We start from the raw sequence: 27,230 nt of genomic DNA, 5'->3' as shown, positions 1-27,230 counted from the left end.
ATTTAATTAAGTCTGATCCAAATGAAGGAGACGAATTTATCCAAACACTTAAGAATTGCGCTATTCACAATGATACTGCAAGGATCTTGCAAGTGGGAGCAATTCATAAGTGTCATGAAGAACCTTTTTTTCATAAGCTACCACTACATACATACACAAAAACCTTTTTCCTAAACACCAGACTACTAAGCAAGATTGGTGCCTTATGACTTGCAAAAACCGTTAACCTGTAGTGGTAGCTTTAGTGGGATGCTAAAGATGTCCTGATGCGATTTTCGACAGAGCTAAGGAATCTGAGCAGTCACCAAGATTGATGTCTGAACAAACGGTTCCAGCTGAGCTTCAAGAAAAACAACAGCGACAAGACGAGCCATATGAAGTGTACATGTACATTGTAACTATCTGGAAGAACGGTTTCACTGTGGATGATAGTCCGTTACAAAGTTTGGATGACCCTGAAAATGCAGCCTTTCTTGAGGTAACGAATTCAATACATTTATGCCATTTTCAGTCTTTCTATGTACTTCTTCATTGACTTGGATAACATAAGGTTCGATGATGCCAGAGGACAAAAAGGTTGGAGTCCCCACGTCTACTCGATCCAGTTCGTGTTCAAGTCGAACTCATCAGGCAAGAAGAAGAAGACTTCAATGTAAATTAATCTCCTCCCCACTCTCTCTCTCTCTCTCTCTCTCTCTCTCTCTCTCTCTCTCTCTCTCTCTAATTAATGTTTTGATTGAAATGAGGTAGTAGAGTGAAATCTCTTGTTCTTGTATCATATATCAAACAGGAACAAGATACAGCTCTTGCAGGATCACAAGCTTTAGCCGGCTCGTTATCACCATCCGAGGCGTCTGGGTCTCCTCCTACACCACTACCTGACTTTGACCAAATGTAATTGAGAAAGCTGGCATTGTTGAGAAATTAATCGGTTTAATATTGGGTTAAAGTATAATTGGTATCTTGTAAATACACAATTTATAAATTAACCACAAATATATAAGCCAACTAAATAAAACACTCTTATATTTATTTGTAAATCACTCACAATACAAAGTTTATAACTTATAGTAAAAACACTCAAATCTCACACCACTCGTTATTTTTCCAAACCTCACACACTCTCTTATTTATATGTTGCTTAGTATTGCAACTTCTCTTTATTATATTGGATGCTATGGGATGATTTGCTCTCGCTTGATCTCTCTCTATTTATAGGAAGCTTGCAGCCCACTTTTGTTGACAAACATAACAACCACCACTTCTTATTTCAACAATAGAAGCACCGTCCTATTTAATTACCTTCTCTTTTTGACTTTCAGTAAATCTTTGTAGCACATGTGAAAGTGATGATGAATTACTTTTAACACTCCCCCTCATTATCAACTTTCCTTGTGCGTGTAGTCATTCCAAGTAACATTCGAAATCCGATAACCTTAGATGCAGATAAGCTTTTTGTAAAGATGTCTGCAACCTGATCTTGTGTCTTGATTGGTTTCATGACAATATCTCCTTGAAGTACCTTTTCTCGCAAGAAATGATAATGTACCTCCACATGTTTTGTTCGAGCATGAAAAACAGGATTTTCGGCTAAACGAACTGCTGACAGGTTGTCACAGTGTAATGGAACTCCATCTTCTATCGGTTGGTTTAAATCTTTCATGAGTTGAGTCAACCAAGCACATTCTTGTGTTGCCATTGCTCCTGCTCTATATTCTGCTTCTGTGGTTGAAAGAGAAACGGTAGGTTGTCTCTTACTGCACCATGATATAGCTCCAGAACCAAGGTTAAATACATATCCAGTAGTTGACCTCCGAGTGTCATGATCTCCAGCATAGTCAGCATCGCAATAACCATTGAGCTTACTTTGTACTCCTTTCTTGTAAAGGAGTCCCCAATCAATCGTGCCTTTGATATATCTCAAGATTCTTTTAACTGCTTCAAGGTGTGGTTTCTTCGGTTTCTGCATGAACCTGCTAACAACGCCTACAGCGAAAGTTATGTCGGGTCTAGAAAGAGTAAGATAGATAAGACTACCTACGATTTGTCGATACATTGTTGTATCATCCAAGTCTTTTCCATCATAGGCACACAACTTCAAATTTGGCTCCATTGGTGTAGTGATTGGTTTACACTCAGCTAACCCAAACTTCTGAATGAGATCTCTTGCATATTTCTGTTGACCAAGAAATATGCCGTCTTTTGTTCTTTCAACTTCCAATCCTAGGAAGTGATTTAATTCACCAAGTTCTTTCATTTGAAATCGAACAAACAAGTTTTCCCTTGTCCTTTGAATCTCGCCCGTGTCATCTCCGGTGATGATTATATCATCGACATATACAAGAATAATTGATAATTTTTCTCCTTGAATCTTCACGAACAGACTCGAATCTGATGGGGCAACATGATAACCACTTTGGACTAAAAACTCCGCAATCTTCCCGTACCATGCTCTAGGCGCCTGCTTTAAACCATACAAAGCCTTCTTTAATTTGCACACATACTCTGGTTTTTCGTGATTTACGAATCCTTGGGGTTGATCAATATAAATTTCACGATCAAGTTCTCCATTTAGAAAAGCGTTCTTCACATCCATCTGCCATAAATTCCATGACTTACTTGCGGCTAGTGCTAGTAGCACACGAACTGTGGTTATCTTTGCCACTGGACTAAATGTCTCATCATAGTCTATACCATACTCTTGAGAAAATCCACGTACAACTAATCGGGCCTTGTATCGTTCGATTGTACCGTCTGGAAGAGTTTTCAGCTTGTAAACCCATTTGCAGGATATTGGTTTAACACCTTCCGGTTTAGGCACTAAATTCCAAGTTTGATTTTGTTTTAGTGCCAAAATTTCTTCTTCCATAGCTTTTCTCCATTCTGGATTCCTTGACGCTTCTTCGAATGTAGTTGGCTCTTTAACTTCAGCATACGCAGCATTTATGTACTTTGGATTTTTACGTCTTTCTCTTATAGACCTTCGTAGTTGAGGTTGTACTGGCTCCACTTGTTGTTCTTCTTGTTGAGTGGTCTCCACTTCATTTGGTGTTTCATGAACACCTGTTTTCCAAGGGCTTCTTGACTTGGATCCAACGTTCGATTGAGGTGACGGTAACTGTTCTTCTGTGTCTTCATTGCCAGGAGACGATTCTAGTTGTAACTTCGTTTGTAATTTTTCTTGCAACTCATGCGTATCTGGTAAAGCTACCTTGTTTGCCCACCACGAAGATGCCTCATCGAATACAACATTTCGTGAGACATATATCTTGTTTGTATTGGGATCACAACATCTCCAGCCTTTCTTTTGTTCGTCGTATCCCACAAAAATGCAGCGAATGGCCTTCTTGTCAAATTTACTGCGATCTTCATCGGCAATAAAAACATAGCACACACATCCAAATACTCGAAAGTAACTGACCGTTGGTTTCACATCATATAACTTCTGAAATGGTGAAACAAACTCCAATCTTGGTTGTGGCAGCCTATTGGTGATATAAACACCCGTCTTCATGCATTCTGCCCAAAATCTTGTATCAACGTTCTTAGCGTGCAGAAGACTTCGACAAATTTCTGCGAGGTGGCGATTCTTTCTTTCGGCTACTCCATTTTGTTGTGGAGTTTTTGCACAAGTGAGTTGTCTCCGAATATTAACCTCCTTAAGGTAGTTGTTAAACTCGTTTGAAGTGTATTCTCCTCCATTATCAGTGCGTAGGCACTTGATCGTTTTACCGAGCTCACGTTCTACTGTGGTCTTGAATTCTTTAAATTTTTCTAAAGCCTCATCTTTATGCTTTAGAAAATAAACCCATACGTATCTTGAAAAATCATCAATAAAGGTTATCAAATATTGATAACCACGTGTTGATGGTTGTTTGATTTTTCCCAGCAAATCTGAATGAACCAGCTCCAACGGCTCCTTAGCTTTAAAATTTGAATCCTTGTAAGGCAATTGATGTGCCTTACCATATTGGCATCCTGCGCACACAATCTCATGGTTCATCTCAAGTTGTGGGAGTCCCTTCAACATCGACTTCTGCATCATAATCTTTAATTTGCTGTAATTGACATGTCCGAGTCGTGCATGCCACAAGTCGCCAGTGTCACTTCTCCTCGTTTTTTCAACATAGGCTTCTTCTGCTGACATCACATAAATAGCCCTCATTTTTGGTCCTTCTATGAACGGTGTGCCAATAATTTTTAATTCTCGATACACCTTCACATCTTCTGGACCAAACAGTACGTAGTTGCCTGCACTTGTGAGTTGGGGTACGGATAACAGGTTCTTCTTCATTCCTGGGACATGGTAAACATTTCGAAGTTGAATTTCTTCATGTCCATTCTTTTGTGGTAGATTTGTCTCACCAACATGGGCTATTGGCAATTGTGTGTTATCAGCTGTTATAATAACACGATCTCCATTGTATTTTGTGATGTTCACTAATTTTGACACATCTCCTGTCATATGATTTGAACACCCAGAGTCAACGATCCAATCATTTTTGTAGTCGACTGAGTGATCGCATACAGCGGTGAGTGCAAATTCTTTTATTGAGTCTTCCTCTCTTCCATCATCAAGATCCACTTCCTCCGCAAAGAAAGAAGTTTCAAACTCCCAATCTTCTTCTCCATGTCCTTCATTCTTTGAACTTGTGGCAGCATTTCCTTCAACTTTCTTTGACCAACAATTTCTTGCATAATGTCCCTTCTTGCCACAATGGTAACATGCATCACTTTCATTATTATTTTGTTGCCATCGATTCTGACCACCTTGATTATTTTGAGCTCCTCGAGCTCCCCCTGATTGGAAACTTCTCTCATGGTTTCCTTGAGCATCTCGTTCTTGTCCGTTGAATCTCCCGGTACCACGTCCGCGTCCTCGACCGCGACCTCGACCACGTCCTCGACCACGACCATAACCATAACCTTGGTCATTTCTCTTATTGGTGAATAAAGCTGTCTCTTCACCATTGGTTGGTCGGCTAAGTGTGGGTTTATCTAGATCCTCCTCATTCATTAGCAAATTCTCTAGATCTGCTAAAGTTGGCTCGGTAGCCCAGCCCCGAGTTGCCGTAATAATACTCTTGTATTCTGGCTTCAGACCATGAATGATAATTCTTTTCATTCTTGTCTGAGTAATAGAATTTTCAGGATCTAGTTTAGAAATCTCATCACAAAGAGACTTCACTTTTGAAAAATATTGACTCACGGTCATATTCTTCTGGGAGATAGACAAAAGCTCATTCTCAAGCCTTTGTAATTTTGCGTCATTCTTCTTCGCAAAGATTGCCGTCAATATGTCCCAAGCTTCTTTTGGTGTTCGGGCATCTTTAATCCGTTGTAGAAAATCTTCTTCTACAGCCACGGTTAAAGCATACATGGCTTTACCAGCCTTGACCTTCCACTTCTTTAAGGCGTCATGATCACTCGTTGGTCTTTGAGGTGCAGCATCTTGTCGTACCGGTGTTGAGGTTGAGGTGTCGGAAGTTGTATCTGTGCTTCTTGCTTCTCTTGGTGGTGTCGTCTCAGCTCCGTTAACGATATCCCATAAATCTTGTCCGAGCAAATAAAACTTCATGCGAGTACTCCATGACCCATAATTGTTGTTATTGAGCTTCTCAATAGAGGTAGTAAAATCCGTCATGATTTTACCAAAAGCTTCCAAATAACAACTAAACAAATATATATTAGAGTTGGTCGGATCGACTTCGCTCTGATACCAAATGTTGAGAAATTAATCGGTTTAATATTGGGTTAAAGTATAATTGGTATCTTGTAAATACACAATTTATAAATTAACCACAAATATATAAGCCAACTAAATAAAACACTCTTATATTTATTTGTAAATCACTCACAATACAAAGTTTATAACTTATAGTAAAAACACTCAAATCTCACACCACTCGTTATTTTTCCAAACCTCACACACTCTCTTATTTATATGTTGCTTAGTATTGCAACTTCTCTTTATTATATTGGATGCTATGGGATGATTTGCTCTCGCTTGATCTCTCTCTATTTATAGGAAGCTTGCAGCCCACTTTTGTTGACAAACATAACAACCACCACTTCTTATTTCAACAATAGAAGCACCGTCCTATTTAATTACCTTCTCTTTTTGACTTTCAGTAAATCTTTGTAGCACATGTGAAAGTGATGATGAATTACTTTTAACAGGCATTTGGTAACTTTTTTTACATTTGGTAACTAAAAGAGGGGTATTGTGTTTCAAAAGATTTTAGAAATTTCTTATTATTCTCTCTCAGAGAAAGTGAGGAGGTTTACTCGATTTCGATCACCTGAACTGAGCCTAACCGTTTGTAATTACCATACGATCGATCCCACAGAGTATCTAGCTATTGTTTTAGATATGTATGAAATCTTTACACTATATATTCCCATACCAAGGTTAAAAAACATTGAATTATTCAAACAAAAACTAGAACGGCTCAAACGACGTCTCGGCGGTAGTGGACCAACACCAACCAGCCAAACCTGTAAAATATATATACTAGGTCAAAAACCCTAAAAACGCTGTAATAAAAAGAAAGATTTCCAAAGATACTAAAAAAAATATATAAAAACAACTCAATCTTTTCCAAATCCGACGAAAAACCAAGATTTTTTCGGTAAACTAAATCTTTTCAACTAAGGGTGAAATCCTTTAGTTGAAAAGGAGAGGCCTAACCAAACCTTTCGTCCCTATACTTTATTGTTTTCAAGTGTATTCACTAAGGTTACTTCACAAACATAATTTTTATGTAGATATAATGTTATGTTCTTAATTAGCTACCCTATTACGTTTCCAAAATATTAATTCTTTTGAGATAATTTATGTTATTCTTTTTAAATTTGTTATTCACTATTTATTGATTAATAATAATATACATAATTACTGAATTATTTTTTTGTTTATACTTGTCAAAATCTCATTAGTATATTTGACACGTGTCATCATCCTGTTAATGGCTAACTTTGAAAACCAAACTTTATATAATAAGATATAATGAATGAGGAAGACAGTTAAAAAATATATATATAATGAGAAGAGGTAAAAAAAAACTCACCTAGTAGCCCGGGTGACACGTCTACTATAATTCTCGACGAGATGATGCGCCTCGTAACAATGGAGTCGACTATCATTTAGAGGGATCCGTACACCTATGGTGTCACCTCTTCCAAGATTCTGCCACAGGCGGCTACAAAACAATATTATGATTGAATTTAAAAACACTGATTTATAATTCATAATTCAGAATGATAAAAATTACTCACTTGCGATCGTGGTATTACCTCATGAGAAAAAGATAAAGACCAACGGTTCCGTTGGGTGGAATGGTAATCGAGTTAGTGAGCTGATCCCAAACATTCATGATCTGGATAATCTCCAGGCCCTGAAGCCACCTAGTGGTGAACTGAACAATAGAAGTGCCAACCAATTCTAACATGCAAAAAAAAGCAGAGCAATGCAATTTCAAATTAACCAGAGCAATTTCAAATTAACCAGAATTAAGCTTTCACATAAAAGCTACAGAAATTTAGAGAGAAATGCTTTCACCGTGGTTTGGGTGTCTTGATTGCAGATTGTAGAGAGAAGGTCTTGGGACTGGTCCAAAAAGTATAGGTGGATGATCTCCATAGATCAATTGCCGCTGCGCCCTTGCTTGCTCCCTTGCTTCAACTAGTCAAACCTCCCCTGCTTCAGCTTGTAGCGGAAGCCTTGCTTGAAAAAATTCACAAACTAATTAGAGAGAATTCACAAACTAATAAGAGAGAAGTTCAAATTCTGCACAAATCCAGAAACCTGATAAGAGCTAAATCATATTCTTCCTAATTAGCCTAAAAAAATTCACAAAATTTTAGAGAAAATTCACAAAACTAATAAGAGAGAAGTTCAAGTTCTTCACAAATCCAGAAACCTAATAAGAGATAAATCATATTCTCCCTAATTAGCCTAAAAGAATTCACAAATTAATCAGAGAGAATTCACAAACTAAAAAAAGAGAAGTTTAATTTCTTCACAAATCCAGAAACCTGATAAGAGCTAAATCATATTCTCCCTAATTCGCCTAAAAAAAATCACAAACTTATCAGAGAGAATTCACATGTCAACCACCAAAAAAATCATTTACTCTAATTTCTAACTAACCAAAAATTTTGAGGGGACCAGAATGAAAAAAATACAGAATATAATTAATATATATATATATATATCCAATGTTGGCATTGACAGTAAATAATTGATTTTTAGATAAAAAATAAAACATGAAAAAACTCGATACATATTGAAAATGGATTCTAGCTAGTGGCTATTTTGCTAATTATAAATAGTGAATATATTACTTTCACAATTATATTTTTAAAATGTACAAAAAAAATTCAATTTATCTCTCAAAGTATTCACCTTGATCATCATATGATATCATATATATATACGTTTCATTTCTTTTGGTTATATATATATATATATATATATGTTTATCTAAAAACTGAAAAATAAACTTAATTTAACTCAGTTTAAATTATTAATTGGAAATTATTAGAAATTTATGTAAATGTGAACAGATAGATTCTCTTTGTTTTTTAAATATATATGTTAAATTATTTACGTATTTAATTGAAAAATCGAAAATGGGATGTTTAATATTGACTAACTAAGACTTTGTCCAGTTTATTAAGTGTGACGAAAGAAGAAACAAAGAAAACTAGTCAAAGACTTAAATCTAGTCAAATATTATCATTAAATTATTGTTTTTGTTTTATAAATAGTGAATATATTACTTTCACAATTATATTTCTAAAATGTACTAAACAAATTCAATTTATCTCTCAAAGTATTCACCTTGATCATCATAAGATATATATGTTTATTAAAAACTGAAAAACAAACTTAATTTAACTCAGTTTAAATTATTAAACTGGTAATTATTAGAAATTTATGTAAATGTGAACAGATAGATTCTCTTTGTTTTTTAAATATATATGTTAAATTATTTACGAATTGAATTGAAAAATCGAAAATGGGATGTTTAATATTGACTAACTACGACTTTGTCCAGTTTATTAAGTGTGAGGAAAGAAGAAAAGAAGAAAACTAGTCAAATACTATCATTAAAAGATTATCTCTGTTATATAGTATAAAAAAAAGATTAGGCTTTTTCAAACATCATAAGTCTATAAATCTGCAAAGACGTACACAAATATAATTTAGAAGTATTTTGCAATAATACTCATATAAGTACACTTCGATTGATACAAAATAATGAAACTTGCATTAAGCTTTCTGTTTTTCATATTTGTTTTGTGTTTTGTGTCGAATGAAGCTAAATGTCATAAAAACATGGTTGTTCTTCAAAACAACCTTTCTCAAAGTCATAGTATCCTAAAAGTTCATTGCAAGTCCAGAGACGACGATCTAGGGGTTCATTTTGTGAATTTTTAAGGTTTTACATACAATTTTAGTTTCTATGTAGGTATTTTCGCGACGATGTTATTCACTTGTGGTTTGTGGAAGGGAGTTCATATGGAATATCATAGGAGTTTTTAGCATATATAGGAGATCCCATTTATAGGTGTGACACGGTGTATACATGGGATGCACAAGATGATGGTATTTACTTCTCAAAAGATGGTGCGACGGAAAAACTGTATTATTATTGGATTAAACACTAATATTCAAAAGCTTTATTAAAGACTAATATTCAAAAGCTGTATTCTCATTTCATCTTATAAAACAATCGTGTTGCCTTTATGTGTGTTAGCATTGACAACAAAATGAATTTTATCTATGTTTTCTTCTAATTTTATCTACGTTTTCTTCTCATGACTGTATAACAGAATGAGAAGAAATATGAGAGATATTGATTAGCTTGTAGTCTAGGATTTTGGTGATAATATAGAGAAGAAACACTAAATATAAAACTCTGATTTTTTTGTCCCCAAACATGAGCTATAGTGTGGTTTTTCTTTTTGTTATGATTCATAGATAAAAACCAAATACAAGAAAATTATTGTTACCTTTGGTGTCTATATACTTTTAATACTATGAGAATTCATGACTGTAAAACAAAATGAGAAGAAATATGGGACAGAATGATTAGCTTGTAGTATAGGATTTTGGTGATAATATAAAGAAGAAGAAAATGATAAAATGAGAAATGTTGTAATCAATAGTTAAATCAAACAAATAGTTACATAATCAAATTTTGAGCAGCATTATACATAAGAAGAAAATCAAGGAACATGAAAGGGATCTCAAGATGGCCATTGGGAAGTTTTGATAAACAAATTTGAAATTATTTTGTCTCATCGACCACAATATACAGTTTGCGTCAAACATGTGGTTACAAGAAACACTAATTAAATATAAAATACTGATTTTTTTTACCCCAAACATGAGCTATAGTGAGGTTTTTCTTTTTGTTATGATCATAAATAAAACCAAATACAAGAACATTATTGTTACCTTTGGTGTCTATATACTTTTGATAAATAAAAAAGCCTTTTGGCGTTTGTTATAAACTAAAAGACAAAGCTCATAAGATAAGATCTGGAATAAAAACTCAACTAAATCATGAATATTAATTTTTAATCTATCGATACTTGAGTATTTAAGCACTGTTATGAACCCATCTGGCCATCTTAGATCCATGTTCTAGAATATTCTAGATTTACTTTTTCCTTAAGTTCTACTTATTCTCTAAGTCTTGTATTCCTTACCAAAAACAATCGCAGCAAACAATAACTAAGATTGTCCAAACTTGAAAACTGGATCAACCTAACCAAATCAGCATAATAGACTCTGATTACTAGTAAGTCTAGCAATTGTTCACATCCAAGAAAAAACAGTCGCAGCATACTAAAAACCGAATGAACTGAACCATGTTGGCATAGTAGACATTATTCTAGCAACTAGAGGTTACCTTCAACCACCTCCAAACGCAGAAAAAAAACCTCTCTCTTCCCACATGGATTCACCAAATAGTCTCCCAGCCTGATCCTCTACCGTGCATTTGTGAGCGGTCATTACAATCCCATAGCTTGCATGTGTCATCTGACCAACACTCAACACGTTTCTGTCGATCTTGGGAACAAAAAGCACATTCTTGATCATCTTCTTCTTCTTCCCTTCCTTGGTCATGATCCTGACATCTCCAATCCCCTGTGATGAATTTGATCCGAGCTCTGTGTGTTTGGTCTAAAGTAGTGAAATATTTCTCATACGGAGTCATGTGGTTCGAGGTGGTGATGTATAACATCCACATATCCTTATCAAATGTCACAGGAGCAACATTGAATGCTAACATTTGATACTCAGGTAACGCTTCCTTTTTCACTCCTGCTTTGATTCTCTCTGACTCTGTTGTTGCAACTGTCTTCGAAGGCATGCCCTTTACCTTTACATAGAATACACTCTCCGCTTTCATGCCTAGATCTCATGAGTCTCCCTTTTAGCACAATCTTGTTTCACTCGTGATGATAAGCAAAATTTTAAATAAGTGTCAAAATCTAACAATTTATTGTATAGTGTTATTGCTAATATTATTCCTTGGAAAAACGCAAATAATCAAAACAATTTATTACTGTAGGTCAACAAAAGTTACATAGCAAAATCAATCATGATCTCTCAGTAGATTTTCTAGAGTGTGTGTGATTCAAAAGCCCAAAAACACAAGGGTTGAAGCAAAAAGTGTACTCACTAGGATTTGTTCACTAGCAAAGCAGAGAGGATATGCTTGAGGAGATATCTTACTCTACTCCCATCTCTCCAGACAACGTTTCCTCTTCATCTTCCCCATCAAACTCTTGTTCTACACACCTTTCCTACACAAAGAAGAAGTGACACTAACAACTTCTTGATTCTCCAATAAATACTTAACAGTACACCACAACTTTTAACACAAAACATACATATATGATCCATATGCAACAAACTGTTGAGAGGATCTCTGTTACCTCAGTAACAAATGAGCTTGGACAACCGCCACAAGCTCCTTGCATCCTTAACTCTGTATTTTCTGTATAAATTGGTGTAATACTTGACATACGGTGTCATATAGTTGGTGGTAGTGGTGTGTATCATCCCCATATCTTCATCAAATATTGTTATATGACCAATATTAATTGCTAAAATTTTGTACTCAGGTAGTTTCTTCTCTAACTTGGCTTGTACGTTAGCTTCTTTTTTAGCAAATCCCAAAGATCTTTGGCAGAAGTGGTCTCTACTCTAGTGTCTTTCTGAAAACCAAATTTGGAAGAGATGATTGCAACATCTGGAGCGCTTTCGTGTCTTATGCCACACAATCTCTATATATTTCATAGTTAAGCTCATCAGATACAACTTCGTCTCGTAGGGTCGGAGGATTCGCCACCACCATAGCCGGCTACTCATGGGATTTCTTAAAACCTTTTGTTAAACAACCCTAAATTACGATTTTAATAATCACTAATGTAGTTCCTGACTCCTGAGGCGTGCTTAATTAATGATAAATTTTAAATACACTCCTTAACTGGGATGAATTATTTATTCCAAGGGGAATCCAATTTGGTTAAGTCTGGTTCAGTTTAACTCGGTTAATCCGGTTAATTCATTATTAACCGGTGCATGCAAAAACTATACAAGTTTCTCTTCAATGCTGGTCAACAAGAATGGTTTATGGTTTTGACTTGTGATTAGAACTAACCACGCCAAGATGATTTACCACAAAGAGTTAACATAAGCAGTACTATATGTATGTTCATATCCGAAAACAGTCACAGCATACACTACAGTAAGTAATCCAAAAATGTTTCCTCAAAACTAAGATTGATGATGCCAGACAAACTGTAAAAACTGAGTAAAACCGAACGAAATCCTCATAATAGACTGACTGACAGATGATTACTAGTAAGTCTAGCAAGTAGATGTGAGATTACCTTCAACCACCTGCAAACGCAGAAAATAGCCTCTCTCTTCCCACAAGCATTGACCAAATGATCTCCCATTTTTCTCTTCCATTATAATGCATTTGTCAGTGGACATTGCGACAATGTAGCCTGCGTTTGTCAGCTGAGAAACACTCAACACGTTTCTGTCGATCTTGGGAACAAAAAGCACATCCTTGATAGTCTTCTTTAACCCTTCCTTGGTAACGATCCTGACATCTCCCATTCCTTCAGCAAAGACAGATTCCCCGGTGATGAATTCGATCTGAGCTCTGTGTCTTCTGTCTAAAGTGGTGAAATACTTGATATGTGGAGTCATATGGTTAGTGGTAGTGTCGTATATCATCCACATATCCTTCTCAAAGGTCACACAGTCTTTGAAAACATGCCCTTTACTTCCACATCGAATACACTCTCCTCTTTCATGCCTAGATCTCATCACCCTTGTAGTAGCACTACCTTGTTTCGATTCCTTCATCTGAGCTGAGCTGATAGTACCTTCTCCTAATTCCTTCATCTCTAACTTGGCTTCTTTTAGCAAACACCTAAGATCACTGGGTGAATAGCAAACTTCTTTCACATGTGATGTTGATCCAACCACAAATCCTTTCACAATCCCACTTATGGTCTTCGCTGGTAGTGATTCAAACACATCAATAAGCTCACGAGTAGTTTCAAAAGTCAGATTCTTCACACTCACGACTTGCTTCATCACCAGAGGTGTACCATCATATGAATCTGACATGGATGTTATCCATCTGATAAAACCTTCACAATCGCGTGATGCTTGATACTCGTTTTGTTTCAAAACTTCATACAAGGTCCATTTCATTGTATATGATTCAATAAGATCAAGAAGCCGACGGATATTGTTAAAAGTAAGCTCCTGCAGACCCATGACGATGAGTTCCTCCGTTGCAGTTTCATATGAATCTGACAGCGAGATTGCCATATTGGTAATCGCCAGATAATGATGATTCGAGTCTAAACGAGGATCAACAGCGATGATACGTTCGAATTTCTTCTCCTTCTTCCCCTCTGATTTGGATTGTTCCTCGTTAGCTTCTTTTAACGAATCCCAAAGATGTTTGGCTGAAGTAGTAGTGGTGCTGTCGAGTGTCTTTCTCAAAACCGAATCGGGGAGAGAAGATTGCAAAATCTGGAGCGCTTCTTTCTCTTTTGAAAGATCTTCGGGTTGAATCGTCGCCGCCGCTAACTCTGGAATCTTCGATGGATCGGCCGGTGAGATTCCATTTTCAACAACAGCCCAAAGTCCTTTCTCTACTAGTCTAGCTTTCACTGTTCGAGCCCACAGTTCATAGTTCAGGTCATCGGAAACAACGTCTTGTTGACTAATCGGTGCCTTCGTCGCCGCCATTGCCGGCGATTGTTTAGGTTTTTTTGACTTTCTTCTCTGTGTATTCCTCCTCATCTTTGGAGAAGACGACCGGTTTTGCTCCTTTTCCTCCAACACTTTCTATTTTATTCCCAACGTGAACGAGATACTAAATACGGTTAAGTCTGATTTAGTTTAATTGGATTGATCGGTTTACAAAGATTTTTAATTAAGTCAAAAACACTCGTATTGTTTTTTACTCAGAAAATAATAAATAAAACTGTGAGAGATCTCTCAAGTAGATTTTTCAAGTGTGAGGGTTGAAGCAAAAAAACATGCACTCACTAGGAATTATTCTTCTGTACACTAAAAGAGAGAAGAGTAGATATCATATCATAGTAGAGATGAAGATAAGCTTGAGGAGTTCATCTTTTATTCTACTACTCTCTTATCTCTCCAGACAACGTTCCCTCTTCTTCATCTTCCCCATCAAACTCTTGTTCTACACCTTTCACCTGAACACAACAACCCTTTCCATTAGAAGGAGAGACAGTACCAAGTTCTTGATTCTCCAATGGTTACTTACTTAACAGAATACAGATATATTAGGTGATCTCTGTTACCTCAGATACGTAATGCATTAGCATGTTTTCGATTCCTGATTTCAAAGTAACAGATGAGCTTGGACAACCGCTACAAGCTCCTTGCATCCTCAGCTTCACTATACCGCTTTCCCTGATCAAACCCAACCAAAAGGATTTTACTCTCAAGAGATAAAAAGAAACATGTTTCATTGACCATTGCTGCAACTAGAGGGAAGTAAGCTTACGGATCAAACCCACAGTACTCAATGTCCCCACCATCATCCTGGACTGCTGGTCTGATCCGTGTTTCTAAGAGTTCCTTGATCATTGCTACAGTTTCAGAGTCATCCTTCAATCACAAAAAAAAGTTTCACCAGTGAGGGGATAAACAACAAACAACACCAGTTATTACATTATTGTCTTATCTACCAAATCTTGGTGAGGGTTGCAAAACATCAATCAATAATCAACAGAACACCATCTTTATGGGAAAATGGTATCGTTCATTCAAGTTGCCACACTCAGTTACTACATCAAGATCCTAACTCATATTCGACAGCTCGCCAAAACAAGCATAAATTCCATAAATCAAATATCCCATGTCTATATAACATTTACAGCAAATTATCATTCTCAATTACTCAACAAATGTTCAAGATCATGTTCATTCAAGGCAAAAACCAACACAAACTAAAGAAATGAAAAGCTCCCAAGGGTGATAGTGGCATGAGGGGTGTTTGGTTAACCTCGCTGATGGCAGTATCCTTGGCAGCAGCAGCTTGTGCATCCAGAAACAAAGCCTGGCCAGAAGAGTAGAAATCCATGACTGCCGCAAATATCTCAGGCTTGAGGATATCCCATGAGACATCATCTGACTTTGTTACAGTGACAAAATCAGACCCAAAGAAAACTCGACCCACACCTGCAAAAATCAAAGAAAAGAACATCCTAAATCACATATGATCGATTGGTTAAACAAACAAACAAACAGATCACACACGAGAGATAATAATACCATCAATAGAGTATATAGCCTTGGCTAATGGCGAACCCAAAGCGGAACGAACATTAGGAAAATCCGCGCTTCCAACCTCCATGACTGGTTTGTCAGGATAAAACATCAGAGAAGAAGGATTCGGAGTTGACTGTGTTTGAATAAACATCGTTCTTCTCTGCCCTGCTCAAATCACACATGAGTTTAGCTAATTAGACCCTTAAATCCACCATGTTTTTTCGAATTCATTCGTCTAAAAGACTCTACGGATATTACAAAATTGCTCTAATTTCAAGCCTGAAACAATCTAATATCTGAAAAATTCAATCTTTCTCATCGTTTTTGTGATGGAAATGATAGAAGAAGCATCATACCTCCGAGGAAGGTCCATTTCTGAGGAAGTGAAGAAGATCTCGAAGAAGAGGTAAGAAGAGAATTTGTCGCCCGAGAATCGAGTAAATTGGTCGCAGAGATGAAAAGCGAGCGACGAGATAGCACAATAGAGGAAGAAGAAACAGTACTTCCTCCAGAAACGATCTCGCGACACCCGAGTCTCGAAAGAGAAGAAGATACAAGCCTCGCAATCCCTTTCATATTTGCGTCGACGCCGAAATCAAAAGGAGCAATCGTCTGGAGCAATCAAAAGGGGACCAATAGCTCGGCCTAATTAGGGTTTCGTCCTAATCGCAAAACTGACCGGAAATAAAAATAAAAACAGAGAAAGTTCTTGTGACGTCGTTGGGACTTGGTTTTGTTCGTCGGAATTATTCCTGATAACGGCGTTACCGTATTTACTAATATAATACGCCGTTTTATTGACTATTCTTTTTTTTTTTACTATATACGAGCACAGTAAAGTTGTAAAAATTTTGACTTTTCAAACTAAAACAAAACAAGAAGCAGATTTGAGGTACTCAAGATAACCTCTTCTATCAGAAAATGTACATAGCCAGCCAGTAGAAGAACTAGCATCATTACAATCTACATTGTGGGGGTATAGAAGAGGATGATAAGTCATTAATGGTATTTGAAAAATGAGATAATACTCTGCGATTTTGATTGTCCTCCTCATTAACCAAGGAACCATAGTAATGGTATTTGATTTTGAAAGTTACCATCACTGTGTCTGAACCATATTATGGCTGAGCTTGCTGCAAGCGCTGAGTAGAATCTGTGATATTGGCTGTTGCAGCTCTATCAGGATGCCAACCAGCCAGAGCTGAAGCTACAGCTTCTTGTTGTTGATAGTTATCATCATATCGATGCCAACAATCCAGAGCTTGGTGACCTTGCTTCCCACAGATCTGACATGTGGATCGTTCTCCAGAGGATGATGAACTGTGATTACCAGAACTGAACTGCTGATGAAACCCTCGATCCCGGGTTGAGAAGTTCCCACGGCTGCGGTTTCTACCTCCTTGTCCTCGAGACCTGCCACGACCTCGGTTTGCAGAGTTAGTTGTGTAGAAAGCCAAATGTGGAGAGACCTCTGGAGCGGTGACATAGCTTTGAAGCCCGTCATCATCATAGCCTTTCAGACGACGCACAATGTCTTCATAAGTTGGTTCAGGAACAGCATCTAAGGAGGTCTCAAGCGAGGTTAAAATGGCTGGCAAGATTAGTCCACACGTCATAGGAAGTTGCAGATCCAACCACCACACTGAGAATATCTTCAGACAACGAACCAAGAAGCCACGCCATGACAACTTGATCTGAACGGTTCCATGCTTGGTAGTCAGGATTTGGAGCAGTAGCGGTTTTCCCTTCATCTTGACGAACAGTAACAGTTGCTACCGGCGCAGTGAAATCTCCGGTGACAAAGCCGAGAAGACCTTGACCAGAGAGAAAAGCCTCAAACTGTGATTTCCACAGAATGTAGTTGCGTTCTGTAAGTTTCACAGTAACACAGTTAGAAATGTTTAGAGTAGGACAGGAATAGAGCTCCTCTATGGCTCTGATACCATAAAAGAAATGTACCTCGCAACAGTCTCTTGAATGCTTACTCGCAGAGATGCAAGATGTCCTTCCTTCTCCCCGTTCAAAACCTGTTGACTACATATAACATAATAAGCAATTTATACAAGGAAGATCTTAAGCAATTTATACAAGGAAGGTCTCAGGAAAAGGTCTATCTTCCCAAATACGCTGAGGAAGACATAATCTTGTTGTGTGTAACTCACAAGGCCCAAACACAAAGAATGCTTCAAGTTCTTACCAAAGATAATAACTCAAAAGATATACAACATCAGAATTTTTTTTAAGCAAAAATAATGCCAATTCTGATAATTTTGGCAGCTACAGAATATGAGTGAATGTGTGAATCCTACAGCCAAAATGTGGATAGAGGGTAAACGTCTATATCTTGAATAGCTGGGCACTCTACACCCTCTTAAACCCTCGATCTAGTCTGAAACATGACACTGCATGCCTTTTCTTTCTTGCCCTGAAGCATCTCCAGTCCCCATGCTCGTATCACCTAAGGGCTAAGACTGGTTTCTAGAACCTGGAACTCGGTTGACTTCTTGTTTGCCTGAATGGTTTGGTCTTGGCTACATCTACTACTATCATCCAACCGTTAATAATCTGCACAGAGAAAACATCACCTTAACATTTGAGAGTCAAGCATGGATTCCCCTCTCTCTCTCTCTCTCTCTCTATCAAATTCAAGATATGTCGATGGAATAAGAACAGAGAGAAAAAATAATAATAATAATAAGTTTGCTGCTGACCCACTTTATCTCTCAGTCACCCACCCACTTTCTTCTCTCTCACTTCTACGTTCCCACTCTACCTCTCTCTCAGTCACCCATCGACTTTCCTTTCTCTCACTCAGCTACCTTTTCTCTCACTATATCTAAGACGTCAAATGTACTGCTTCTCTCATTGTAATAAAATTCAAACAAACCCTTAAAAGAAAGAGCAAAAACCTAGATTTTTTTACAGCAGCTGAGAGTGAGATCGATGGCGATACCGGAGCTTCCTAACGATTTGGTAGATGAGATACTCTATCGCGTTCCAGCCACATCCCTGAAACGGTTACGAGCTACTTGCAAAAGATGGAACCGTCTGTTCAAAGAAGATAGGAAATTCGCGAGTGAGCACCGGGATAAAGCCGCAAAGGAGTTTCTATTTCTCATCAGGACAGGGAAGTACAGGATTTGTCCGTTGAGCATAACCAATCTTCCATCTGTAGAGGTAAAAAGAGAGCTTAATTCCGTTCACAATTCACGTCTATTCGGTATGAACCAAGTCTCTCACTGCGACGGCTTATTGTTATGCGTCCGCGATTTCATCACCGGCCCCACCGCATGCCAATTTGACATAGTGGTTTGGAACCCGTTTACTGGTCAAACCAGGTGGATCGAAGCCGGCAATCGTTGGGAGCCATTCCTCACATTTGTTCTCGGGTACAACAACAAGTCCTCCTTCAGTCAAAGAAGCTACAAAATTTTGTGCTTTTGGCCTGCTGGCAAAGACACAGAAATCTACGACCTTAACTCCTCTGGTTCGTGGAGGAGGACTCCTGAGGATGGTGATCTCACTCCACCAGGCTGGACCACCACTGTGATGAGTGACGACTTCGTGTCTTTGAAGGGAAATACTTACTTTTTGGCTCAGGAGAAATCAAAACCGCAACTTGGAGATTTGTCATTGCTCAGATTTGATTTCTCTACTGAGAAATCATCTCTCTTTGTGCGTCTTCCCTATCAGCGTCCAAGGTATGAAATTGTGAGACTTTCTGCTGTTAGGGACGAGAAACTTTCCTTGTTTTTACAGCCCGATGCTACATGCAAGACTGAGATATGGGTGACAAGTAAGATTGATGATGACTCCACCAAAGCGGCGGTGTCCTGGAACAAGGTCTTTGCATTGGATTTGAGCCCTCATCTTCAAATTACTGCTCAGGTAAAGTTTCTGTTTGACGAGGATAATAAAGTCGCCGTGTGTTTTGAGAGATGGAGGAATGACTACGACAACCAGTGGATCGACAAGATATTCATTTTCGGGGAGGATAATCAAGTCAATGAATTTGGTTTTGATCCGGTTGTCCCATTTCAGACAGGACCTCCGCCAGTTCCTCTTAATTACGTTCCAAGTTTGGTCCAAATCGAGCTACCTGCTGAAGACTAAAAACAACCTCTACAAGATGTGGTCTTGTAGTGTTTCTTGCTTGCTTGCTTGCTTTAAACACAGTTTTTTTTTTTAAGTATTATTATGGTCTAAACATGTCTCGTACAGCATATGTCTAACAAATAAGTGTTATGTCTTAATTCTTAAACGATACCTAGCCATGTTAAGATTCCAACATGTTCAAGAGCTGGTTGGGTAGTAACTGTCCCATCTATTTCCAGAATCTTTTCTCTTTTTAATCGGAACACCAGAAAGCAAAGATGATCCTGACTGGTGCCCTCATCTTCTTTATTCCTCTACAAACAAAATAGAGACTTTCAAAAATGTCTGCAAAGTGATTTGATACAAAGGCGGTCAGCTTCTAATACACAAACTAACGATTGTTGATTTGAGCCCTGATCTTTAGATTCGGTAAGCTTTTTGCTTGACGAGGATAAGAAAGTCGCCGTGTGTAGTGAGAGGTGGATAGAAGACGAGGACAAGTCCATCGACAAGACATTCTTTCTCGGAGAGGATAATAAAGTCAGTGAATTGGGTTTGGTCTGCTGGATACAGTTGATGCACGAAATTCGCCAGTTATTCTTAATTACGTTCCAAGTTTGGTCCAAATCGAGCTACCTGCTCGTTGCAACATTAGAAAAAGAGGTTACTAAACAAGATGTGGTATTGTAGTGTGTTCCTTGCTTGCTTTTAAACAAACAGTTTTATGATTAAAACATATGTCTAAAGAAAGAAGAAGTGTGTTATGTCTATAAATTTCAAGCATGTATATCTAATTCAATGACAAAAGTGTCTCATGTACAAAGCTCCCCTGCTCCAAGTCATTCTTTTTCAAGTAAGTTACAAATTGTACAACAACTATAAGTCATCATTACCCATTCACCTCTTAACTTGTACTACTAAGCCAAGCTGGTATGTTGCAAATATATGTATTCGTCTTTTCTCTATATCTTACAAACACACCGCTAAATCTTGCAAATATTGGACCAAAAACACAACCCACAAACTATTTAAAACTTTTGGGGCATCCAAAAGTTCCGCAAATATAGAATTGTATATATTCTATACATTCTAGCTGTGTGAAGGTTCGTTCGCATTACATAACATAGCAGGCTTTGGAACGACAGTTGAGGTACAATAGTAGTAGAATACAAAGTTTCTTTTTCTGAATTTTCAAACAGCTAGAATCATGAAGGATGATGCTTTAGCCTTCATTGATCTGAATGTTAGACTTTCAATCAAACAAACATGCAAAACGTAAACAGGAGCCAGAAGTTTACAAAAAGGACAGGCTTCGAGGAACTGGAGTGCACTTAAGGGGATGTGCCATGGTAAGGGTCAGTCCTTCAAAAGTCTCTTCCATGTCGACCTTATCTCCTTTGATTCCCCAGTCAAAGCATTGCACCATCACTCCAATCGCAGCTCCTATGAAAACAGAAGCTAGATTTGATCCAGGACAGCCTCTCCTCCCGCCGCCGAAAGGAATGTACTTCTGTGCTTCCTCTCTCTCGTCTTCTTGTCCTAATCTTGAAGAACCTAGAAACCTATCTGGCTTGAACTCATTAGGTTCTTCCCAGGAATCAGGATCTCTCATCCAAGCATAAGCATTAATAACAAGAAATGTCTTCTCCGGAATGTAGAACCCTTTGATCTCACACCATTCTTGGAACTTCCTCGTCAGGAGAGGAAATGGTGGGTGCAATCTTAGTCCTTCCTTAACAACCGCTTGCAAATAAGGAAGGTTTGGTATATCTGTTTCTTGAATCAACCTTGATGTCCCTACAACAGAATCAATTTCTTCTCTCAACCTCTCAAAAACGTCAGGGTTGTTAATGATCTCAGCCATTGTCCATTGTGTTGTTTGCACTGAGGTATCAGTGCCTCCCACGAAAAGCTCCTGCATTGAAAAGACTCGGAACAGTTAATAAGTAATGTTTATTTCGGATCCTCCTCATATATGAAATCTGACACAATGGAAAACATTTACCACGAAAAACGACTTGATATGATTCCTAGTGATCTTATACTCTGCGTTTTCGTCTGCATAAGCTGCCAACAACACATCCATCATATCCGTATCTTTATGCTCCTCGTCCAGTTTCTCTTTGTGTTCCACAAGAATCTTCTCTAGCAGCTCATCGAATTTGTTGGAAACATCCATTATATCCTTCTTGAACAGTGGGATCCCGAGCTTCTTAAGTGGTCTGCGCAGTACAGATGCGAAGAAAATCTTCTTCGCCAAGGCATATGATTCCCCCACCAAGCCCCTGACTCTCTCTGCCTCACCATTCTCCTCTGAGAAACTTCTTCCCATGCTCATCCTGCACAAGATGTTGTTCATGAGCATCGTCGCTTCCTTACCGATCTCAACGTTCTCATTCTTCCTGGCCTTATCGAGAATTCTGTTGTAAAACCGTTGTAGCTCTTCAGCACGAACTCCTCGTGACCGCTCCAACACCTGAGGTCGGAGCAGCTTAGTGACGATGATCTTCTTCACGAACTTCCAGTAATCACCATAGGGAGCGTAGACAAAGCCAGAAGATCCGAACACGAGGGACTCATCTATCGCAGCAGCACCACGGGATGAGATGTTCACGTCCTGGGACCTGAAGATCTCATCGGCCACTGAGGCTGAAGAAACAAGGATGATGGGGATGTTAAAGACCCGGAGGTGGAGGAGGGGTCCATACTTGGAAGAGATTTTCTGTAAAGACTTGTGGGATAGAGAAGAGAGGAGAAGGTGAAGATGACCGATTATTGGAAGTGATGGTGGGCTCGGAGGTAGATCACAGCCTCGTGAGTCCTTCGGTTTCTTGAAAACGAGAGTGTAACAGACGATTGAGAAGAGGCATAAGAGCATGTAGATGAAACAGCTCTGAAAGTCAACGCTGATAAACGCTGCCATTATTGCTCCAAAGTGAAGATAATCAAGAATCCATTAATATAAAGTATGACCTATTCATGCTTTGTTTATTACATTAAAAAATGCTCTCTCTTTGGGAAAACGTCAAGTAAACTCAAATCGGAAGTTGACATTGGTTATCAAATTGATAATATCAATAATTAAATATTTAATGTTCAGACCCTCCCAAGCTGACAAAACAACGAAACAGAACGATTCAAAATTGACTCACAGTGTAAGCAATGTACCTCATAACAGTCTCTTGAATGCTTACTCGCAAAGATGCAAGATGTCCTTCCTTCTCCGCGTTCAAAACCTGTTGACTACACATAACATTATAAGCGATTTATACGCTGAGAAAGGCATAATCTTGTTGTATATAACTCACAAGGCCTAAACACAAAGAATGTTTCAAGTTCTTACCAAAGATAATAACTCACAAGATATATATCACAATTGTTTTAAGCAAATGTTGTTCTTCGCACTATTTATAGAAGAAGCAATTTTTGTGTATTTCAAGTTCCTAAATGGCTAGAATAATGCCAATTCTGATAATTTTGGCAACTACAAAAGATGAGTGAATGTGCGAATCCTACAGCCAAAATGTGGATAGAGGCTAAACTTCTATCTTGAATAGCTGGGCACTCTTCACCCTCTTAAACCCTCGATCTAGTGTGATACATGACACTGCATGCCTTTTCTTTCTTGGCCTGAAGCATCTCCAATCCCCATGCTCGTATCACCTAAGGCTGGTTTCTAGAACCTGGAACTCGGTTGACTTCTGTTTTGCCTGAATGGTTTGGTCTTGGCTACATCTACTACTATCATCCACCCGTTAATAATCTGCACAGAGAAAACATCACCTTAATCTGAGAGTCAAGCATGGTTTCCCCTCTCTCTCTCCATCACATTAATGTTCAGATTTTACTTCCAGTAGATATAAAATAAACACTAGGATCTCGAAAACATAGCTTTACCTTTCCATTCATCTCTTTCAGTGCAGCGCTTGCAGCTTCCTCTGTCGTGTACTCTAGAAAGGCATAGCCTTTTGATCTCTTTGATATCTTGTCCATAATTATTTTGACTGCAGATGAAAATTACAGGCTGTTATTATCTATCTTTTTCTCAATAATATCTTTGACCTTTAAATGAGAATATGGGATAGGAAATCATGAATACCTTCCACTAGTTCACCAAACCCTTCAAATGCTGCACGTAATGTCTTCTCAGATGTGTAAAACGACAGTCCTGAACCCAAAATACATGATCTATCAGTAAATGTTATCTTCTGAACGAACTTCATTCGTAAATTAAGAATTTAAGCATGCATTGGGAGAAGCATGAGTTTTATACCAAAAGCATGCATAAGTGTTAGCATACCAGTTATAAACAATTTCTTCGTCTTAATGGGAGGAGACTCTGAATCATCTTGATCTCCTGAATCTTGTGTACTATCGCCTTTTGGAAAAGAAAAGAGAGCCAAAGTTATTACAATGTGAAAATTTTAACACATTTATTGTCATCAATTAAGCTAAAGGTGAGATTTGCAAAGATTCTAAACAATATTGTAGCACATTGTTTCAATCCGAAGATCAGTATCCAAGACATACCTTCATAGTCTTTGTTTAGTGACTCGAAACTGTTATCAGGAACAACTGCAAGAACAGCAGGTACACCTGCATCAATCAAACTTTATCTCTTCATCTATTAATTAAATCCATAAACAAGTCAACAAACATTGTTGTCTGGTTTCCATTTGACAAACTCACAAACCAGCTAACTCCACAGCACTATTCTCATCGAGATCACAACAAAATCCGAAATCAGACTGCCAGGAAACATGATAAAGACACATCTGTGCATCCTTTTCACTGCAAATAAGAACATGCTATTAAAATCTGAAGAACACAGACAGACAATAGCTTCCTCAAGGCAAAATCAAGCAAGAAACAGAAACTCACTTCCACAAAACCTTGGATAGCAACTGAACACAATGATCAACCATCTGCGCTTTAGTAACAATCCCAACTCCTGGCTTATCTATTCGTACCATCCAATGTTTCACTGTCCCATGATCAAACAAGGAAACAACTTTCTGATTCCCAATACCATAATTCCTCTTCTCTGAACTATAACCTGCTTCAGGTCTAACAGATAATACTCCAGGTAAACCTAAAGTTTCCACAGAAAACCCAATTAAAAACACCAACCATACGAAACAGAATCTGAAATTCTCAGTGATATAATAATAATACTCACTCACGAGCTGGCGTGAAGCATCTTCGTCGATATGACAACAAAACCCGAAATGGGTATCAAAGGAAGCATCATATATACTCATCTGCGCATCTTTTTCACTGCAAACAAAACAACTAACAGTAGTAAGAAAGGAAGAAACTTCGAATCACAAAAGCTCAAAAAGAAAAGAACCTACTTGCCCAACACTTTGGCAAGAATCTCGACATAATAATCAACGATATCGGATTTGGAAGAAACCCATTGTGGAGGTTTGTCCAATAACACCATCCAATATGTGTTTTGAGTAGGAGCAGTAGAAGAAGGAGGTGCGGAAATTGCAGAAGAGGATGAGACGACGAGTTGTGATGATGATGACAAAGTTTTCCAAAAAGTCCCGAACTTTAAGTTGGGAGAAGAAGATGAATGGAAGAATCGGATTTGTGAGGAAGAGTTGGAGATTGGGAGGAAGAAAGAAGTGGAAGCAATAAGAGCTTCCATGGCAAGTCGCTTTATTTCCTCTACTCTTTTTCTCTGTTATTTATTTCTTCGGTACTGAAGAAAAGGTTAAACCAGGGGACTTTAGGAATTAGGAAGTGGATAAGTTAAAAAGCTAAACCTTAATTTACATATCTATATATACATTTTCAGAAACATTTATGAAAAAATTCCTGAAGTTCTAACTTATTTACAGAGAATGCTACGAGAGAAAAAAAAAATCGGATCGGGTAAAAAAAACACGCGGACCTTTTACGGGTGGTGTAAACCTAATAATTTTTTTTCTTCTTCTGCCGTCATCGTTGTTGAAACCATTTGCAGAGATTTTGTTCTTCTTTGTGCTTCCTTTCTCGAGATTTACTTCTCTCATCATGAGAGCGTACCATTGTCGCAAAAAAAATCTTCTAGGAGAGGGTCATTAAAGGTATTTAGAGAAAAGACTAAGGAGAGAACTGGATATATCTTCAAAGAGAGAATTAATTTAGTCGATGAATTAAGGGAGAAAGGTGAAGACGAGATATGCGATTCAGAATCAGAAGAGGAAATTAGGGATTTGGACACGAACGAAGCTGGAAAGAAGCGACCAGTTCTTGAGACAAGTGGTGAGGGGAAAAAGAAAAAGAGAGATAAGAAGAGGAACATGAAGAGTGATGATTTAAACAATTTTTTTTTGGTTCCATGAACAAGACAAAGAAGGTAACTCTCTTTTTCTTAGTAGAATTTATATTGAGGTAACTTTGCAATGTACGTCTTGGGTTTAATTGGTGACACTGTTTTTTTTTCGTCCCTAGGAATTAGGCAATAAGAGAATAATTTGATCAACTTCGTGCATAAAACCAGAGACTATTGCGAAGTATGATACTCTCCAAACATTTTTCCGTGTTCTTGCAACTTTTTGCAAGGAACTAACAATTGTCTTTGGCTTGGTGTTGTTGTTATGTGTTGCTCTTTTTAGGATAAAAAGTAGAGATGTTGTCTTTCGTTATGTTTACCAGTACAAGGATAATCCTAATGCTCTTGGTAGAGCCGACGGGAGCAGACTCTGTGTATTGACGACATACGACATTGTCCTGGTAAGTTAAAGTTTTGTTTTGAAACGTTTACGATTATTAGGTGTAGGCGTTTTATTATTTAGTTTCAAAATTTAGTTTTGTTTCATACTCAATCAATCACTTTGGTTAATTTCGTTTCGTATTTGCTCTGTGATTTGCTAACAATTTGTGTTTCCTCTATATATGCTGCCTCGGTTTGCAACAGGATCTTCTTTTATCCCGGATTGCATATACATTAGCAAGAGACGCCGACTTGCAACAGTGAGTTATTCTTTCTACTTTTTGACCTCTCAAATTAGTTTGTTGTATAAAAATTGATCTCAGTATACATTAACCAAAAAATCAAATTAGTTAGTTTCTATTGCTATAGCAAGTATGTGATTAGGTATAAAACCAAAAAATCTGTTATTTGGTTGGGAGGAATTGATGTTATTAGATAAAACAAAAGTTTTAGTAAATATCTTTAAAAAATTGGATAATCTTTGATGATGTAATGTAAATTATTATCTTGAAAATATTGGTGAGAGAAGCCAACCTTGATTAGCTTGATCTTTGAAGATATTAGGCCAGA

The 27,230-nt window shown here is 37.7% G+C and overlaps 6 protein-coding genes and 1 long non-coding RNA gene across 14 annotated transcripts; 2 read left to right on the top strand and 5 right to left on the bottom strand.

Moving 5' to 3' along the window:
• On the bottom strand, positions 12,802–14,393 carry LOC104748380. The gene has a single exon (XM_010470032.2). It carries the CDS (start codon positions 14,357–14,359, stop codon positions 12,896–12,898), a length of 1,464 nt encoding a protein of 487 aa, XP_010468334.2. The 5' UTR covers positions 14,360–14,393; the 3' UTR covers positions 12,802–12,895.
• LOC104746515 (nifU-like protein 4, mitochondrial) lies at positions 14,584–16,607 on the bottom strand. The gene is made up of 6 exons (XM_010468014.2): positions 16,216–16,607; positions 15,863–16,024; positions 15,594–15,769; positions 15,093–15,196; positions 14,887–14,998; positions 14,584–14,778 (listed from the first exon to the last, which is right to left on the bottom strand). The coding sequence occupies exons 1-6, from the start codon at positions 16,433–16,435 to the stop codon at positions 14,704–14,706; spliced, it is 849 nt and encodes a 282-aa protein (XP_010466316.1). The 5' UTR covers positions 16,436–16,607; the 3' UTR covers positions 14,584–14,703.
• LOC104746514 lies at positions 16,753–18,522 on the bottom strand. Its single transcript, XM_010468013.2, has 2 exons — positions 17,819–18,522; positions 16,753–17,727 (listed from the first exon to the last, which is right to left on the bottom strand). Exon 2 carries the CDS (start codon positions 17,608–17,610, stop codon positions 16,978–16,980), a length of 633 nt encoding a protein of 210 aa, XP_010466315.1. The 5' UTR covers positions 17,611–17,727; positions 17,819–18,522; the 3' UTR covers positions 16,753–16,977.
• LOC104746513 (F-box protein ETP1-like) lies at positions 18,571–20,195 on the top strand. Its single transcript, XM_010468012.2, has one exon. It carries the CDS (start codon positions 18,803–18,805, stop codon positions 19,970–19,972), a length of 1,170 nt encoding a protein of 389 aa, XP_010466314.1. The 5' UTR covers positions 18,571–18,802; the 3' UTR covers positions 19,973–20,195.
• LOC104746508 (cytochrome P450 705A20-like) lies at positions 21,049–23,560 on the bottom strand. Of its 6 annotated transcripts, none has more exons than XM_010468004.2 (4): positions 23,471–23,560; positions 23,123–23,197; positions 21,960–22,860; positions 21,249–21,869 (listed from the first exon to the last, which is right to left on the bottom strand). In XM_010468004.2, exons 2-4 carry the CDS (start codon positions 23,125–23,127, stop codon positions 21,249–21,251), a joined length of 1,527 nt encoding a protein of 508 aa, XP_010466306.1. In that variant the 5' UTR covers positions 23,128–23,197; positions 23,471–23,560. The 6 variants fall into 6 exon arrangements, with proteins under 6 accessions (XP_010466304.1, XP_010466306.1, XP_010466307.1 ...); XM_010468005.2 differs by having other exon boundaries at positions 23,123–23,190; positions 23,471–23,556; XM_010468003.2 differs by lacking the exon at positions 23,471–23,560 and adding an exon at positions 23,298–23,383.
• On the bottom strand, positions 23,271–25,981 carry LOC104746509. Of its 3 annotated transcripts, none has more exons than XM_010468007.2 (10): positions 25,857–25,981; positions 25,309–25,664; positions 25,134–25,231; positions 24,836–25,046; positions 24,644–24,745; positions 24,485–24,564; positions 24,255–24,332; positions 24,054–24,122; positions 23,852–23,958; positions 23,271–23,717 (listed from the first exon to the last, which is right to left on the bottom strand). In XM_010468007.2, exons 2-10 carry the CDS (start codon positions 25,608–25,610, stop codon positions 23,631–23,633), a joined length of 1,134 nt encoding a protein of 377 aa, XP_010466309.1. In that variant the 5' UTR covers positions 25,611–25,664; positions 25,857–25,981; the 3' UTR covers positions 23,271–23,630. The 3 variants fall into 3 exon arrangements, with proteins under 3 accessions (XP_010466309.1, XP_010466310.1, XP_010466311.1); XM_010468008.2 differs by having other exon boundaries at positions 24,485–24,550; positions 24,648–24,745; XM_010468009.2 differs by having other exon boundaries at positions 24,485–24,529; positions 24,648–24,745.
• LOC104746511 lies at positions 26,189–27,223 on the top strand. Its single transcript, XR_760906.2, has 4 exons — positions 26,189–26,303; positions 26,399–26,460; positions 26,563–26,680; positions 26,865–27,223. It is a non-coding gene; the product is annotated as an uncharacterized LOC104746511 (long non-coding RNA).

The sequence above is a fragment of the Camelina sativa genome, chromosome 15 (assembly GCF_000633955.1).
Source record: "Camelina sativa cultivar DH55 chromosome 15, Cs, whole genome shotgun sequence".
Lineage (NCBI taxonomy): Eukaryota > Viridiplantae > Streptophyta > Magnoliopsida > Brassicales > Brassicaceae > Camelina > Camelina sativa.
Note: the sequence above shows the minus strand (reverse complement) of the source record. Positions and strands in the feature narration are given on the sequence as shown.